General features: G+C 37.4%; 1 protein-coding gene across 1 annotated transcript in view; it reads right to left on the bottom strand.

The window, feature by feature from the left end:
* The window catches only part of RNF17 (ring finger protein 17), a 49,161-nt gene that overhangs the window by 16,248 nt on the left and 14,581 nt on the right, over nucleotides 1–18,332 (bottom strand). The window contains exons 14-26 of the mRNA XM_030477286.1: nucleotides 16,010–16,168; nucleotides 15,197–15,386; nucleotides 14,547–14,712; nucleotides 13,039–13,229; nucleotides 11,907–12,045; nucleotides 11,290–11,443; nucleotides 10,468–10,583; nucleotides 8,400–8,520; nucleotides 7,613–7,730; nucleotides 3,721–3,942; nucleotides 2,615–2,765; nucleotides 1,463–1,581; nucleotides 582–672 (exon numbers count right to left, since the gene is read on the bottom strand). Of these exons, the coding sequence (XP_030333146.1) occupies nucleotides 582–672; nucleotides 1,463–1,581; nucleotides 2,615–2,765; nucleotides 3,721–3,942; nucleotides 7,613–7,730; nucleotides 8,400–8,520; nucleotides 10,468–10,583; nucleotides 11,290–11,443; nucleotides 11,907–12,045; nucleotides 13,039–13,229; nucleotides 14,547–14,712; nucleotides 15,197–15,386; nucleotides 16,010–16,168 (1,937 nt within the window). The remainder of the gene's footprint in view (nucleotides 1–581; nucleotides 673–1,462; nucleotides 1,582–2,614; nucleotides 2,766–3,720; nucleotides 3,943–7,612; nucleotides 7,731–8,399; nucleotides 8,521–10,467; nucleotides 10,584–11,289; nucleotides 11,444–11,906; nucleotides 12,046–13,038; nucleotides 13,230–14,546; nucleotides 14,713–15,196; nucleotides 15,387–16,009; nucleotides 16,169–18,332) is intronic.

Raw genomic sequence — 18,332 nt, forward strand, 5'->3', positions numbered from 1 at the left:
TTAAACCTACTCATAAATAAAACTTTGCTCATCAGTACTTTTATTTCCAGTCACACTGTAAAACCTTACTAGCAGCTGCCAACAGACACCAAACAAATCAAACCCTCATAATATTTCATTTTTTTAACCATTACAAGAAATCAACTACCAATGATGTTCGTACACCATTGTATTTGTTCTTTCAGTTTCTGAGGCTTAAAAACTAATATAGTAGCTGCTGACATCACTCTCATCAAGAACACAGCATCTTTCTCTTCTGTCATAGAAGCTCTCAGCATGCAGTGATCCCAAAGATAAAAAATATTATTCTTCGGTAACTAAATACATGTAAGACTGTTCTTTCCACACTGTGTAGCCAAACTGCTCTAATGCTTCAGTGAATAACAAAAGCAGAAAAAAGAAAAAGCATCTTTTGCTGTAAAACAAACAGCAATCTATGCCAGTTCCACTCAGGATTTTTTGAAGAGTGAAAATATTTAGGCAGAAACAAATAAAAAAAAAACCCCAAACAAACAAAAAAACCCAAACAAAAACAAAACCCAAAAAACAGATAACCTGACAGAAATTCTACAAACACAAACCTGTACAGTAATTTTTACTTCTGCTCCAGTCAGGTAATAGGATAAACATTCACACGCTGTTGCAGTCCACTGCGTGCTTCCACCTGTTGGTCTGACAGAGAACGAATTATAATCTCCGTTAGTACAAGAGAAATTGGCATCTCCTGAGCTTAACCACAAAGCCTTCCCTTAACTGAGATTTGCATTTTTTTTGGGTGGTTTTTTTTTTTTTTTTTAACTACCTGAACTGTCAGGGAAAAGACGACAATCTGTTACAGTCAACAGTAAAAAGAAATGGTTATTTATCTCTGGATCTATGTGACAGGAAGAACAGAAAAACTAACTCCAAAACTTCTAAATGAGGAGGACTGTGAGTTCCAGAAGTGTACCTGTCTTAACAGAACGAAGAAAAATCCATACTTCATCTGGAAATTAGGCTTTTTATAGTCATTCAGGGAATGAGTATTACAAACATGGTTAGTTTTCCTTCACAGTATAGAAAGCACACAAACTAATGCATGGGAGAATATCCCAGTTCTGTTTTCTACAGTCTAGAAAAATCCTGTACATTTTCATGAGATCTGATTCATCTCAAACTGAGCCCAGGAAAAAAGCATTCAGAGAAATAAGAAAAATACCACTGGTCCAGGATTTTATAATTAATACTATGAATATTCTTTCTTTTTGTAGCACGACTTCTGCTTTACTGGTACGTAGCATAACCCTTAGAAAAAAACCCCCAACCCTTTCTAAAACTAATCACAGCCACCATCCTATTTCTTCTTTATTCAAAAAGCAAACCACTTAGATAATCTAAGATAATCAGGACTAACACAGGAAAATACTAAGTTATGTCATTATTTGTTTCTAATACTGCTAACTCAGTATAAGACAAAAGATACCTTATATCTGCCAAGGAACACTCTATTGCTAATGTCCTAATTATCTTCATACTTTCCTCAAGTTTTCTTAGGCAGCAGATATCCACTGTTGTTTCAGCTCCAGAATCATAAAGCATTACCTGTTTCAGACCAAGAAACACAATGAAACAGAAAAAAAAGCCCCTCTTAGTCGTATCTGTAACAATGGTAAACTGAAGCATGCCTGAACACGTAAACAAAATTCAAACATTATCAGCAGTCACTGAATGGTCTTACACTGAAGTCCTTCATCACACAACACAAATAACCACCACAGTGTACTCAAGAGGACAAAACACACAAATGTGCTCAAAGGGCATTAAACAACCTTACAGATGCTCTTACTTGAATAAGAAAATTTATTTTCCTGTGCTTCAGTTATGCACAGTTTATGCCTGTAGACCTAGGAACACTGAAATAGCTCCTCCTCCACCAACTGCTTTTTAGTCTGACATGGTTAAATAGCTCTTTGAGGGCTCTTAGCCTTAGAAAGCAGATGATGCAAAGCGGAAGTGTAAGAAGTCCCATTTCTGCTTCCTACGTTTGAGGCAAGTAGTTGTGATCCACTCCTGAAATGCCTCTTGTGATGCTCTTCTTTCCAAATGAGTGCAACAAAATGCATGTTTAAAGCAGCACTGTGTGAAAAGTTACTGTGGAAAGTGTTACACCTAAGCAGCACAGTGCACCACCATCTGTTTGGGGCTCAAGCAACAGCCTGATTATATGGGTTCCTGTGGTGGAGCACTCAGTTCAACTGGCTCCATCTTTTAGCAAGTATCATTGAGTTTGAATTAATGTGACAACCCTCAGGTTTACACAGCTTCTGGAATCTAAGCTGAACTGTTAGGCTATAGCTCGGGAATCTGTGCCACATTCCAAAGTGTAGTGCAAACATACACAAAGTCAACCTCATGAGCCTTCCTCAGCTCCCAGGAGCTAAAGTTCTCTGCTAAAGGCATGAAACAGTATTTATTTGCAGCAACATACAACGTAACTTAAACTCTTGATAAAAGCAAAAGGCTCCAAGAAAATATTAACACAGAAGTAAGAAGCAAAGATTTGACATTATTTTAATCAATGAATGCTTACAAACTTTAGAAATACAAGTTTGAACCCTGTTATGATGAGGTTTACCTCTGCGCTTGTTTCAGAGACAATCCTGCTTATTTGACCTCTTTGCCACTGTTTCAAATCATGTACATAAACAGCACAGTGCATTCCACTTTCCCACTTCACAACCTGGGGCTGGAATTCTTTGTAGATGGCAGCCATCTTCTCCTGTAAACTAACATTCAAAAAAAAAACCCCTACTTTTCTAGCAGTAGAATTTTATCCAGTGAATAAATGGTTTATTTAGTAAATCACTCTTCAAATAGCGTAAAGTTTTACTAACTGTTTAACATCTTACTGTAGTTTTTCTTCATGACATGTTAGAAAAACATGAAATGGAGCTCCAAAATACATGCAATCTGATTAAAATTCTGTGAACCTATCATGTTTTCTTAAACAATGGATTTAATCTGAGTGATCCTGACTCTTCTGTATAGCACTATTTGAAGATGCACTATTTTCTCGCAACAGCTTGAAAAGTGTCATGACACTGAATGTCATGACAAATTCAATGGGACTTTAGGTAGCTACAAGCAAGAAAGTAAAAAGATGAAAGAAAGGAGAAGTAAGAGGCAGGAAGTAAGCAATTTGCACTAAGCAAGGACATTTCCATTCCACTGTCTTCAAACACTATTACCTAAATGTTACCTAAATATCTGCCAAAGGAAGGTTGATACACTGTACCTAGAAATTGCCTTCAAACTTTTTTAACAGCATATTAGAATTGTGTGGAAAGAAATAACTTGATTGGAATTCTGTGACTTAGGATACCAGTATTATTTAACAATATTTCTAATGAAGGAATGGGGAGGAGAAAAGAAAGAGCAGAGAGACTTAATCTTTCTGGACAGTACTGCATTTATCAGGGCCCAATACTTACTACTTTTAAACTGATGTGAAATAGGAGTCATATCATGTACTTAATTTGAAATCACAAATATTTAATAAATCACAACATAGTGCCCATCTGTCTTTTGTTCCTATACTTTGCTCAATGAAGCAATGTAAAGTCAACAGCATTTCAGAGTACCCAGTATCAAATGCAACCCTAATCAGAGTTTGTTAGTTAGAACAAACTTCACCAGTTTGTAATAAGAATGCCTTGAGAAAAGTTCTTTGAATTTTAGTACCTTTTCAATATACTTTCCGATGACAGACATTGTACAAAAATTTTACTAGGAGACACAACATGACTAATTCTCACTTGTAGCTGTTTATTGCAAAGTAATCTGAAATCTGCTTCATCCATGGATTCCATGTCTATAGGATTTAAAGCTTCTGAGGTATCTGGAATTTCTTCTATAGGAACATTCCACACTTCATTAGGCCCTAAAGCAGTACTTTCAACATACCTGTAAAAAACATAAAATACTTAGAATGGAAAGTTTAAACACAGTTTAAACAAAGTGAAAAAAGAGCTCCGTAATCACACTTCAACATGACAGGAATCATTCCACATTATGACTGCTGAATGAAGAGTGACTCAGAAAAGCAGACCCCCTCCCTCCCCCAAGAAGACAAAACCAGTTCTAAATGCTATTTCTGAAACACTCATGATAGTAACATTTTTATTCTTCAGAAGGTATCCCTGCACGTTCTACTATCAGATGAAAGCACTATGCAATATGGCCTGCCAGCAGAAAAGCAAGCCTGACACATATGGGCTGCTGAACACTAATGTTTGTGTCTGGCTTAAAAGAATTACTAATATCATGCTTCTGGAAAGCAGTGTTGCCTCTGAGTAAAAGCAGCAACATTCAGCTTCTGTGATGTGTAAATATTCCTTTCAGAAATAAAAAATATTAACTTCAGCAAAACATGGAGCTGTTGGAGCAAGTCCAGAGGAGGGCCACGAGGATGATCAGGGGGCTGCAGCACCTCCCGTATGAAGACAGGCTGAGAGAGTTGGGGCTGTTCAGCCTGGAGAAGAGAAGGCTGCGTGGAGACCTCATAGCAGCCTTCCAGTATCTGAAGGGGACCTACAAGGATGCTGGGGAGGGACTGTTCATTAGGGACTGTAGTGGTAGGACAAGGGGTAATGGGTTTGAACTTCAACAGGGGAAGTTCAGGTTAGATATAAGAAAGAAGTTCTTTACAGTGAGGGTGGTGAGGCACTGGAGCAGGTTGCCCAATGAATTTGTGAATGCTCCGACCCTGAAGTGTTCAAGGCCAGGCTGGATAGAGCCTTGAACTACTTGGTCTAGTGGAAGGTGTCCCTGCCCCAGGCAGGGGGGTTGGAACTAGATGATCTTAAAGTCCTTTCTAACCCAAACCATTTTATGATTTTATGATTTACCTCTCTAGAATTCCCTGCGGAAACAAATATAATGCAACTGGTGCTAACAGCTAAGTAGAATACTGAATGAAGCATAGTCATAGTATTATCTTGATGAAAACTTGTTAAATTGTGTGAACTGGACAGAATAAATCCCAGCAGCAATCAAGAGTTGGCTGGTATGTATTTTGAGCCACAGCCCAGCTTAGTACAAATCTGTGCGAATTGCGACAACTAGAGATGCAGGAGATTACAGCTTGCAAAAACACCTGTTAATGCAGAAGAACTGGTTTCTTGTAAAAATCATCCACTAAAGGAAACAGCAAGCCTCAGTTTAACTGCTGGCCATTTCTGGGCCTCTGGAAGAAACTCCCTCCACTTTTCAGAGATCTACCACCCGTCTTTTCCTTCACATAAAGGAAACAAACTGCTCCGTCAGAGAGAAAATTCCACAGTGCCAAAGTATTGAATCATCCACTACATACTGCTACACAATTATTTATGCGAACCTTCCCGATGCAGGTATCTGGGAAGTGCTGGTTAAAACAGCTAACTCATAGAACCAGGGAAGAAATTAACACCATAGCTCGTAAAAACGCTCATCTTGCCAACAACTAGTGTGAACTATGAAAAGGACAGAGGTGATCAGCCACGGAGAGTTCTCCCAAGTGAAATACATTATATGTCTTACCACCACCTCTCTAGTAAGTCCCGTATAGCACTATCATTGCAGATCCATCAGAAAAAAACAATTAATTTAGAATGAACTTCAGACTCCAAGGTTTCTTCCTGGAATTCTGTATGGACTACTTCCTAAGCAAACGCAGGAGTAAGGTTACTGACATTTGCCTGTCAGCAAGTCGGCTTCGATAGAGCATTGTGCCCTCCTGCTTGTATTGTCTGTACGAGTTCAGAGCTAGCCTGGGTACCCCTCAACAGCATTAAACATGGAAGAGTCATTATACCCTAAAAGTGATTCTAAATGACCTAAAGCAGGTTTAAATTATTCACCAGTCTCTTGCCTCTTTTCGGACATCCATCTTCGCAAATGGGAAATTCAGTGAGAAAGCATGACAAACAGAGACCAGCCCGCACTGGAAAACAAAAGCCAAAAAACCCCTGCCTCCTCTCCCTACCCACCTGCAATGAAACACCATTCCAGCTAAACGACATGATGCACTGGGTGCAAATGGCAAGGTGTTGGTAGCTGGGGAGAAAGGCTGCAGGCATGACCTCTGAGGGAAGAAGGCAGCTGCTGCCCCTTGGCAGGGACAGGCCATTTCACAAAGCCCATTTAACAAAGGGCAGACAATGCCAGGGAGAGAGAGGAGAGAACAGAAGAGCAGTAACAGAGGGAACGCCAAGTTCAGAAGAGTAGAAGATATTTTGTGGGCGAAGAGGCACACTCCTGAAGGGACTGAAGCCCGTGGAGGGCCCATGCTAGAGCACAGGAACAAAAGAGCAAGAAGAAGCAGCAGGGAGAAACTGCCCTGACCCCAAGCCCCTACACTGCCCACTGCCTCACTGAAGGGACTGAACATAACCCCTGTAGGAGCAGGAGGAGAGGTGCTTAGAGTAAACTTGAGCCTGGGAAAGGGGGAGAGTAGGTGCTATGAATGTTTGCTGGTTTATGTTGCAATGCCTAATTAAATCTTTATGCTAATTAGTAATAACTTAGGTTAAATTAAGTCTGTTTTGCCTGCAACAGTACTTAGCAAGTGACTTCCCAGCCTTTATTTCAACACAGGAGTCGTCTTGCTCCTGTTTCGTGTATTTTCTCCCCAGTCCAACCGAAGGGCAAGTGAGCAAGCAACCAAAAAATCCAGTTACCAGTGTTACACAGAAACTTAGTTTGCACTTGTTTGCAGACCACAAGCAGACATCTAAGTATAGTTGCAACTCAACAAAATACCCTAGTGACAGTGACAAAAACAATTCAGCTTTTCAGTTTAAATAAAGCTGCTTAACTTTACAAAAATCTTACTAAAAATTGTAACCAGTAAAAGAAACTGTTACTAGGACTTACTAGTATTTCTGGCTAAGAGATGAAAATGCACTTATTTGCCTCCTTCTGAAAAAAGCAAATTCAGGGATTCCCTTTTGGAATAAAAAAAATTTCTATTTAACAATCTTTTTATTTTCCTTAGGATTCAAAAATTACGAATGAAAGCAAAATTATTGCTTTTCATGAATACAACCCATGAGTTCTCATTTTAAAAAGTCAAAAGATTAAATGCAGCAGTGCTATCTGCTTATCAGCCTCATCTCCCCCAGCAGGCTTCCCAACAATTCTGTCTGTTACTGTCATAGCTGGTTATCCAGAGTATTTGTTTTCCAGTAGCAGATGTTCCAAAGAGATGTCTTATCTCAGGTGCAAGTTAAACACACAAAAGTGCTATTTCTTGTCTTACTACAAGGGAATGGGAACCTTAATGATAAGCAGTTTAGGAAGATCTGGCACTTAAGTACACTGCAAGTATGATACAAACATTTAATCTCCAGTTCTTGAATCAATTACAATTTCAATACATTATGTTAGTCGAGATTTAGTTTGAGAATTCAACTATGCCAAACTGCAGAGTTACATGCATACTCTGTAACATATGTCAGTTAATGAATGTGATTTGTAATGAATTTATCACAAATGCGGTAAATTCCAGCCACTGGAGGTGACATACTAAAGACAGTAATTTTGTTATGCAAATTCAGTATTTCCAAATACTTTCAGTTATGCACAGTGTATTTACCCAGGTATGTTGGATGCTAGGTCTTCTTTAACTAGCTGGCAGTTAATACTAAATCTTCTTCCATGAACAGCAGAGGAGTCAAAAAGTTCAACAGATAAGATGTTATTATTTAAAATTTCTGTGGATGAATAATATAATAAGTGCTGATCAATGACAGTAAAAAGAGAATTTATGGTTTTGAAGACATGGCAAGTGGTACTGAAAGACAGAATTTTGTAAGATTACATTTGATTTATAAAAGAATTGTTTCTGAACATCAACAATACGCAGAGGCTTAGCGTGGCCCATATCTTTAAAATTAACTTAAAGTACACCAATAATTACATATATGGTTTCCAAACCACCATTCCACAGGCGGTGAAAAATAACTAGCTGCATATTAACAATAAATGGTATTGTATTGAGAAGAATCCTGCTAAGGCATATATGTGTCATCTGAAATCCCTCCCCCGCCATGTTTTAGACCAGCAGTGATCACACTCCCAGCTACCAATAGTTAAGAAGAGTCAAGGATAGCTAGTGCTTTCGGAAACAAGCCCATCTTGATAACTAGGATACTTTCATCACTTAATGCTGGTGTGGTCCGTAAGAGAAGACATAAACAGAGCTTTTGTCAGTTTTATCTGTTATGTCTCTTCCAATTAGTTCACATTCAGATATTCTCACTCCAGGCTACCTGTTGCAACTATGAACATAAGCATTTCAAGTAAATAGTATTTAAAAGCCCATGTTTCTACATTCCAGCCATTTTAATAATAAATAAATTAATACACACTTGACAACTTACCAACAACTGAACACACTGTAAGTTTATCTTCAGTCATTTCTTCAAATCTTTCCTTAGCTTCTCTGCTCCACTCATTTGCCCCTTTATAAGGCTCAATGTAAGCCAGCCTGCACCTGATTGCCTAAAGAATAACTCAAATTATGTATCTACCATCGCACATCAAGACCATCTCACTACAGCCAAATCACAGCCTTCGCTTTGCACTCATGCAGGACAAGACGACAGCATGACAAGGTTCTACATTACCACTGCTTGATTTCAGATGACACTGCCCGGCACCTGAGCGTGAACCTCAAATTCAGATACATTCTTGCTGAAATAGAAAGGCCTTACTTCTCCTTGCCTCCCTTTATGGTTAGACATAGAATTGGTACAGAGATCAGCACAGATTACTACAGAGAGTGATGAAGCAAGCCTTCATCCCGTTTTGTTTATGATGTAATAATCTAAACTGGGGCATCCAATATCAACATCGTAATACCATTGTAGAAGTCTGAATGACTAAACACAGAGACACCATAGCTCCTATATCAGAAAATTCCTGCCAGATTTGACAGGTATTAATTGGGAGGCATAAAAAAGAAAGAGACACAAAGGAAACCAGATGAGATGAAGTACTTTGATTACAGAATTTTTGTTTAGCATTTTTATTGCAAACTATGCTAACTACACTATGACTTAATTTTAAATTAATTGTGAATGTCATTGTTTCCTCCTTCTTGTTTATTGCACTGAAGGAGAGTAACACGGGTGAGGGAAAAAGAGAAAATAAAGACAATAGAAATAAGAATGTTCTGTGCAGATTTCTTAGGTCACACGTAGTCAGAAATATGAAAATAAAGACTGACAGGTTAAATAACCATTAAAAGAAAGATCTGTGGATGACAAAACCAACACTACATTAAGCATTGCTTATTCCAGGCTTCGCCAAGATTTCTGCACCATCCAAGTTCATTAAAATGCCTGCAAACTGTGTTAACGGGCTGAAGAAAGTGCAACTTTTATTCTAACTGCCTAATTCAAATCCCTTAAACAACCAACTCAGATTTAGGGCAATGTTCTTTAGCCCCTTCTCCGTTAAGTTCAAAGTGAAGAGGCCTAGTGGCATGTGCTCAAGAGCTGACAACCTCCTAACAGATTTTTTCTAAGGATTTATATTTGGTTAATAACAATCAATCAATTGGAAAATGGGATTAACACACGGCAAAAATCCCAACACCCTTATTCAATCTATTAGCTGCTCTGATGTGAAGCATTAAGACACTGCAAAAGCAAGAACATTTTGCCATTTTCAGAATGTTTCCTCTTCCTTGCTGTCAAAAAAGGCACAATTATTTTGGCTGAAACTTTCTCCGGTTATTGCGCAAAATAAACAATTAAATCCTACTTTCAGTAGATACTGGCCAATCTTAGATACAACAATCACTACTTCTGCTGCCTACAATTGGTTAAAACCCCTCTATAAAATATAGGAAGTTTTAAAGTTTAGTATAATTATGATTGGTAACCAGAACCATCAAATAAACAGCTGAAGGAAAATAATTATTTCCTACTTATGTGCATTTTTTATTTGACAGAATACTTTGCCATTGCCTTCCCCACTCATTTTTTCTCCTTGTCAAAAGAGGGAAACTCCTACAGTACCTAAAGTTAGGAAAACACCAAACTTTAAGTGCCATAAACCAAACAAAAATGTTTTGTGCTCAGTTGATTTTTTTTTTTTTTTAAAGACTATTATTAGATTATCATTTGAAAGTGGAAAAATGTAAAAATTACTTTGGCTTTTGGAGTAAAAGAAGGTATCTGAATTAAACACACATACACACACACGCACACACACACACAATGTATACGTACCTCCCCACAAGCTAACATTAGATTTCATTTAAAACTTAATTACATAATGTGCACCCAAAATATGTTAGATCAGTCACATAATAAACCCATGTGAAAAGGAACTTGCTTAACCTTTTATTTACTTCAGAATGTTAACAGTCCTCTCCTTCCCCTTCCATGCATTGAGATTCCATTAATTCCAAGTATTTAATCTGGGCAAGCACTAATTTACCTTTTCTGGAAAGCTCAGAAACTCCTTTTTCACTCTGCGTATGTCTTTACGAGTTAAGTTAGCAACGTTGCCATAGTCAACATACTTCACTGTAACTTCTTGATGACTTGGCAGCCCTTCAGGGAAAACAACCCAAGTTATTAAACCAAAAAATGGAGTACCTGATGCAGGTTAAACTACCAGAATTTCAGAGCAAAAGTCCACATTTACACCATAAAATATCACATTTTCAGATGTTCTATAACCCAATTAAAAAACTATATCCTTTAAGAGCCAGCTCTTTTGGGTTCCTGAAATGACAGTTAGCATTTTGGTGCCCTTCCATCTAATGACTTTATCAGACACTGGCACATTAAATACAGGCCAAGTAGACATGGAAGGACACAGGCATGCTACACTGCCCATACAGGCAACAGAGAGGTCAGCACAAGTACGCTCCCTGTCCTGTTCGAAATTATTATGGAGAATTATTAACCTGCATTAGTTACAACAGAGCTTGGCTATAATAGATAAATCTATAGTTTAAATTAGATGAAACATTATTTAAAATAATTATAATAGAATTTCAATAATATGTAGAAAATTAAGTATATTGCTTCTATTTGGAAAAAACAAATAAAAAAATGTATAAAACACTCCATTAATAGCAAAAGAATATAACATGAATTAGTACTAATGACTTTATGCATTTACCTGGTAGTCTATGAATGCCTAGTAAAAATAATGCCTGTTTGCCACTATTCATATCCAGTGTGTGACTCTGATCTAGTATCACATCTGATTTTGCAACCTAGCATTAGAGTGAAAGAATCAGTACTTCACCAATAATCTGTGCTCTGTACCAATTCCCATCTTCCTGTCTTGCAACACAGGCTTGTCCTTCAACTGGGCAGGTAATTTGCATGTTTTTCCTATAGCCACGTTTATATACCTCCTGAATTTTCTTTGAAAGGGCTAAAAAATCCAGACTCTCTTTCTAAAATAAGAAAAACAAAACATACATACACACCAGATGTTCTTTTTTTGTTAAGGGTATCTTTGCTCTTTTAAGGGACACTTTCTCTCTAGTAGTGTACTTTCTAGTCTTTCCCCCAAACAGTGGTTATGAATATGTGAATTAAAAAGCCTAAGAAATGTTGAGTATTGTCCTGTTCAATCACCACTGTGAACAGTAAAACACTACATGCTCATATAGGAATTAACCATGTAACATAAGCCAAATGTTAACTTCCTGTAATTTTAAGAATTCATGGAAATAATCTAGGATTAATTAGGATTGTAGGAATTAATCTCATCTATTAATTCTACAAATCCTAAAACTAGTAACAAGCGACATAAGTTAATGGAAATTGTAGCTTATTTAATGTGGAATACAAGTAGCTCAACATTAAAATATTTGTTCAGAATTTTATTTAAATAGACCTTATTTCTAAACTTACCAACTGGAGATAGAAATCACTGGGACTATTAATGTGACAAACTATGACAAAGACGCCTTCACTTTCTTGTGGAAGCTTAGGTGGACTATACTTCAAGATGGCATTATCTTCTAACTGACTGGGAAGCTGAGATCTAAACCTACGGAGAAAAAAAAAAAAAATAAAAAATTCTGAATAAATTCTGTCAAAATTAACTGAGAAGGAACCTTTTTATATTCAAATGTCAAGTTTCCATAAAAAAAACCCCACAAAATGGTCTTATAAAAATAGCTTAATTCACATTTGTATGAATAGCTTCAACTTTCCTTCTCACAGTTGGTGCAGCCAATTCTTCGCAATGCTTCTCCCATCACATGAAACGTATGAAGGATGCTATAAAGTAAAATGCTAGAATCCACTAGCAAAACCCCTTTTTTTAGACTTCCTTTTCCTCACTTATGAGAAAAAGCAATTACCTGAGGAACACAGATGCAGTAAAAAAAATCATCTCACACTGTTCTCACCACAACTAGTTATTGTCAAACATAAACAAAGACTTTTCTCTGTGTGCAGCAAAATGAACTATAATTTCCTACAGATTTGCACGCTGCACCCCTGTACCCAAACACCAAAACACTCATGCTGTTCTCCATCTCCTGCCTCCTCCACCAGTCCCTCCAAAGCAGCTCTCCTCTGTCCTAATGCCAACATCAAATTACCCTTATGCCCTGTGGTTGTTTCTCCTGTTTCTTGTGCTACATGCATCGCATCACATGGCTGGTTCTGATGTGGTGACTAACCTGCCACTGCCAACCATCCAAATTAAACATATACAAGGCTGATTTCTTTATGTTTTTTGTCCATGGTAGACAGTCAGGGCTTCTCCTTTTACCCCCTTGTTATTCAAACTTGCACAGAAAAATAAATGTGGTCATATTCTAAAATAAGATTATCTAAATAAAACCCTGACTAGTGCACAAGACTATACCACGCTGCTTATTAGTGCAGGTGAAAAAAGGAAATCAACAGGTATTGCTGAAGATTAATACATTAACATATCAGACACCCAAAACCAACTTGCTTGGTAAACTTCACAAGTATTATGCTGTTATAATTTATGGCATAAAAGTATAGACTAAAGAAAAACACATACCTTGCCAAATCTAAAAAAACTAATGCATCCTTGAGAGACAATGGCATGTTACTGCATATGTTATTAAATGGAGGTTTTTTCAAATCCACAATGAGAACACCATCCTCTTCTCTAAATATGGTCATTAAAACTGTTTTGTTATTTACCATTCCTAAAAACGTTGTCTTTGCTTTCTCTCCCCAACCTTCACTCTGTGTTAGGAAGAAATAAAAAGTTACTGAAGATGTCAGAGAATGTTAGAACAAAAAATACAAATAGTAATAAAAATAAGCAAGGAAGGGAGCACAGACACATGTGAACAGATGAAACACTGAACAGTTAAGACTGTCTAATCCATAGCCCGGACAGCACTAAACACTAATGTTCCGTGATGGATTTGCAAGTTTTTTTAACCGTACAGAACTGAGTCAGATCAAAAGGGTGCAGTTTTCAGCACACTCCTTTGAAAGTTTTGAGATTTCATCCCCTCTGATTGTTCTGATAAAACAGAATTATCATGAGCTGTTTAATGTCATACTTGCGCTTCTGCTCTCCAAGTTTGTTTCAAAGTCTATTCTTATCTTTTTGTGTCTTTCTACAAATGTATAACATGGTTTGGTCAATTAATACATTCCCCCTCTCCACAACATCCTCGACATTTTATCTACCTTGAGAAAGCCCGTCTGAATTTATTTCTCTTGGATCAAGTTAACGCATTTCTCATTTGATACTGCAAATCTGTGCTTTTTAGGTGTGACAGCACATAGAAGGAAGGGTTTTTACCCACACCTGTGAAAACTGTTTCTGATCCTTCCTATTTAAAAACTATCTCAGACAACATCAGACTGGTAAAGAAAACTCACAAAACCAACCAGCAGTTATACAGTCAGAAATGCACAGCTGCTTTGGACATAATTAATTCCCATGTGAATGTGGCAAAAATAAAGAGAGCCTAATAGATAAGTGAGTACTAAAGAAAATAATCCTGCAAGATACGTCACTTTTCTAAGGGAATAAAGGCTGACAGTACTTTATTTGTTGTTACACTGAAAGAAAACAAGTAACACTTTTCAATAGGGGGAAAAAAAAAAAATAATTAAAAGTTACAAAGGACAATCCCTGAAAAGATTCTCTCAAAAATTCTGAAGCCTTTTTTTCTGTTTGGGTGGTTTTTAAAAGTTATTAGACAGCCATGAAATACCAGTTCTTTGTTTTTAAATTCCACAAAAGAACATGTCTAGAGTAAGAGCAGTGAGATTCAAGCCTGAAGTATGTATTTGTAAACCTAGAGGCTTTTCAAGACAGACTGCTATAAGCTCATTTCCTTTGCAATGGAAGTATGCAACCCATCTTTTTAGAAGAGATGATTTAACTTTTTCTTTTAAATAAAATATACCCTGTACTCCTCTCGAACTTCCTTCTGTTTATACTGGAACAAGATCAATGTAAATTATGTATTTAAGTTCTTCAGTGTAAGTCTTTGGAGGAAAAGAAAATATCCTGAAATAGTACAAGCAGCTTTTACTTACTGAATTTTTGGGAACAACATCCTTCAATGAACACCGTACTGCTAAAGGAGGAACAGCTGCAAGTTCTGCCTCAATATTCTGATCAGGCTTCCTTATAAACAAACTAATGTCATCTGTTTCAATAGTCTGGAGAGTAGCAGGTTTCGGCCTTCCAGCAGGAACATATCTATTGTCAACAGGAATAGAAGCAGCGCTAGCCTAAAAGTAAAAAAAAAAAAAAAAAAAAAAAAAAAAAAAAAAAAAAAAAAAAAAAAACCACAAACCAAAAAACGCCCCAAACCAAACCCCAGACTCAAAATAGAGGTCATTATTACAGTAACTGGCATAATGTCATGTCATTGAAACAAAATTAAAAAGTCTCAATGAAATGCCTTTTTTTTTTTTTTTTTAACATTGAGTACTCGTGTTCTCTTTTTCAGTGCAAGTCTAAGTTAAATATTTTAATGTGCGAAGGCTTGTACAGTCGGGTACTTACATATGTTGCCACATTCCTGTGAGAAATACGTATGCACAGAATGTTAGTGTCATTTGGATATCTGATTATCTGCTTGTGTGAAGCTGATGGAGGACTTCTTAGTAATAATGATCCTCCTGATCAACAAAAGCCAAGGACAACAACTGCAGACAAAAAACTTCCTCTGTAAACATACCCTGAGAAAATTAGAACTATAGAGTTCCCAAAATCAATCAGGAATACTTCCAGCAGTGCAATATCACAAACTTTGTATCTTATTGGACCACAAGGCTCCCTCTCATTTTCACTTTTTAGGGGAATTACATCAGTGATGGTTCCACGGCACCACATTCCAGCTTCCTTACTCTTAATAAAAGTTCTACCACCTACACAGAAGCAAATAAAAAAAGAAAAACAAAATTCAATATGTGAAGATATTTCATACTGGAACTATTATTACAGTTCTGCATAATGTTCCATTGTTGCCCCTCTTCCACAGAGGGAGTAAAAGGGCTACTGCTAAAATAAGCACACAAAAGACATTAGAAACCTTACCTTGACAGCCACCAGAAGTGTTCTCCCCACACTCATTTACGCAATGTCTGTAAAGCTAGGAGGTGTCTGCCTTTTATTAAGAAGCAATTTCTGGGAAACTTTGTGTACCTCTTAGTAGTGGCAAAAACCCACTGAAGTTTAGAGCTATTACATACTTCCTATCACATTTCTAAACATCTTCTAGAAGCGAGTAACAGTCAACATGTGGGCTAGAAAAGAATTTAAATTATTTAGCAATGTATTACTGTCTTTCATTTTTACTTTGAGAATAGTTTCTATCCAGTTAGTGAACTTCAAGGGAATGTTGCTTGCATGAGAGAAAGCTAATTTACTGAAATAAGGAAAGAGCCCCCCCCCCACGGCAAGGGGGTTTGAACTAGATAATGTTTAGGACCCCTTCCAACTCAAACCATTTTACGATTCTAATGTAACCCTTTAGAAATTAATAATTTACCTAGTTCCAAAACATCTGAAGGCAAGATACGTGAACTCTTATCACAGTAGTTTTTCAATTTCTTCTCCAAAACCCCTGCTTCCCTCTTCTGTGAGTACCTCTGAACATAGAAGTGGCATGGATTTATAACATGGGTTACAAACACTAGTTCTGTCAAACCTGAGTAGGACACAAAACAGATATCAAACACTCTCGAAGTGACTCCAACAGATATTATCAGACATGAGATTAGGTTTATATTGCATTAATCATGATAACATTACCTCAAATAACTCTTAATCTGACAAGTTTGCTCACACTTGTTTCAAACTAGTTATCATGTTTTTTTTCTGATTAAATCTGCTTTTTTAAACTACCTCCCTTATGCTACACTGCAAACCAAAAAGCTCTCTCACTGCTTGCAAAGTGGTAGCCTGAATTTAAGCAGGCAATTCAGAGTTCGTATTCCCTCTATTTAACAGAGAAATAGGAAGCTTCTAGAAAGCAAATTTGAGAGATTAAGACACCTACCTTTAGGAACGGGTAAGCCAGGCACTTTTGTATAGTTATTCAGTGTAATGCATGAAGACCTAAAGCCAGCCAAGAGATGACCCTGCATAAGGCAGTACCTCTTACTAAGCATCCAAACCCTTTGTACTGCAGGTACCTCCCTTAATTTTGGATCAAAAATATAGGTTTCTCATTCTGCAGCTACTCACCAAAGCTGCTGGATAGGACAGACGGTTTTAGAAGCCCAGCAACTCAATTCCGACAAGAGTAGCAAAAGCCTCCTGCAAAGAGTGGATAGCATCATCTAGATCCAATGCCATCTTCATGACTGATCAGGGCACAGCAGCCAGATTTGCAGCATTCTAGAGCTCTGCCATCTCTGTGCCCATCTCTTGAGCTACAGCTAATTGTGGGCAAAACACAGTACAAAGAACCTGGCATCTGAAACATTCTGACCACATACACAGGACTGTGCTTGGAAGTTCAGGAAATGCAGTGTCCAGAAAAAAATGTAAGATTACTCTTTGGCATTTCCAGTGGAAAATACAGTATCTGAGTAAAATGTCTGAATGACTTGAAAGCTTTCACCTATAGGTACACTAACTCTTCTGGATCACTCCTGGTCACCATGTGAATGACGTGACGAGCCGACTAGCTTAAGTAGACCAGGAAAAGCATGTATTAATAGTCACTTCACTAGATCAGCAGAGGCTGATACCTCCAGCCAAAAAAAGTAACAGGAACTAGGCAAGTTCTGGATCACTGAATGTCTTTAAGCTGTTTGAGTATGTTCCTTTAACTAAATGCAAACAAAAAAATCCCAACAAACCGCAGCTGCCTGAAAAGGATTTGAAAAATTTACCAAATATTTGTCTGATAACTAACCCTACTAGCAGGACAGAATGAAAAACTCATTACATCAAACTTCAAATTATGCTTCCCATAATCCAAAAAGTTCCAGTATTGCACAAAATACATATTTTAGCATATTACTGATAAAATCAATTGGGTAACTCTGTGATCATTTAATCTCTTAAAATTTTGTTCTCCTAGTATACATGTGAGAAATACTCTAATTTAAGAGTCTGGTAAGGCTCAAACATCACACAACTGATAGCTGTGAGGTGTTTTCTCCATGTTAATTCTTTTTTGTCTAATACAGGGTGAGCACACGCTACACTAACTTCAGTATGGGCATCTGGAGAATTTCTATGCTAACACCTTATTTCCAAAGAATTTGTTATGGACTTAAACTGCTCAACTTCCCTAACACTGTCAAGCAAGTCTCATTAAGAGCAGCCAGTGAATTCTCAAGTTACTGGACTAGAAATTGTCAGGGGAAAAGCATATTTACATGACTCTCAGGTTAAAAAAACCCCCAACCAACAAATAATGAAAAAAGGCAGTTTCTTCAATCTTTTTTCTTCACTGCAACTACTTTATGTCCTAGAGTAAGGCACATCTTTTCCCAGCTGTTCTTCTATGTCAGCTTCTTAGGTCAGTTTCTTCTTTCCCAATACTGCAACCTCTACTCTTCCACTTTTATTATATTTACACTCAACAATCAGAGCTTGGAGCACCACACGAACTGTGCCTACAGAATTTTTGAATGAAGTAACTTATTTCCTCAATTTATCTGTTCACTCATAATTCACAAAACCAAACGGAGATGAAGGGAGGACAACAGTTCAAAATTCAGTATATGAACTACCAACCTAAGAAATGGGTCCCACTGTTCACAGCTGACACTGCTACCATTATGTCAAATATCTGCCAGGTATTGAGAAGCTCTGCCAGGGCTGAGTTCCTCAAAGTTGCTTGGCACTTCCTGTAC

This window comes from Strigops habroptila, chromosome 2 (assembly GCF_004027225.2).
Source record: "Strigops habroptila isolate Jane chromosome 2, bStrHab1.2.pri, whole genome shotgun sequence".
NCBI classification, from domain to species: Eukaryota; Metazoa; Chordata; class Aves; order Psittaciformes; family Psittacidae; genus Strigops; species Strigops habroptila.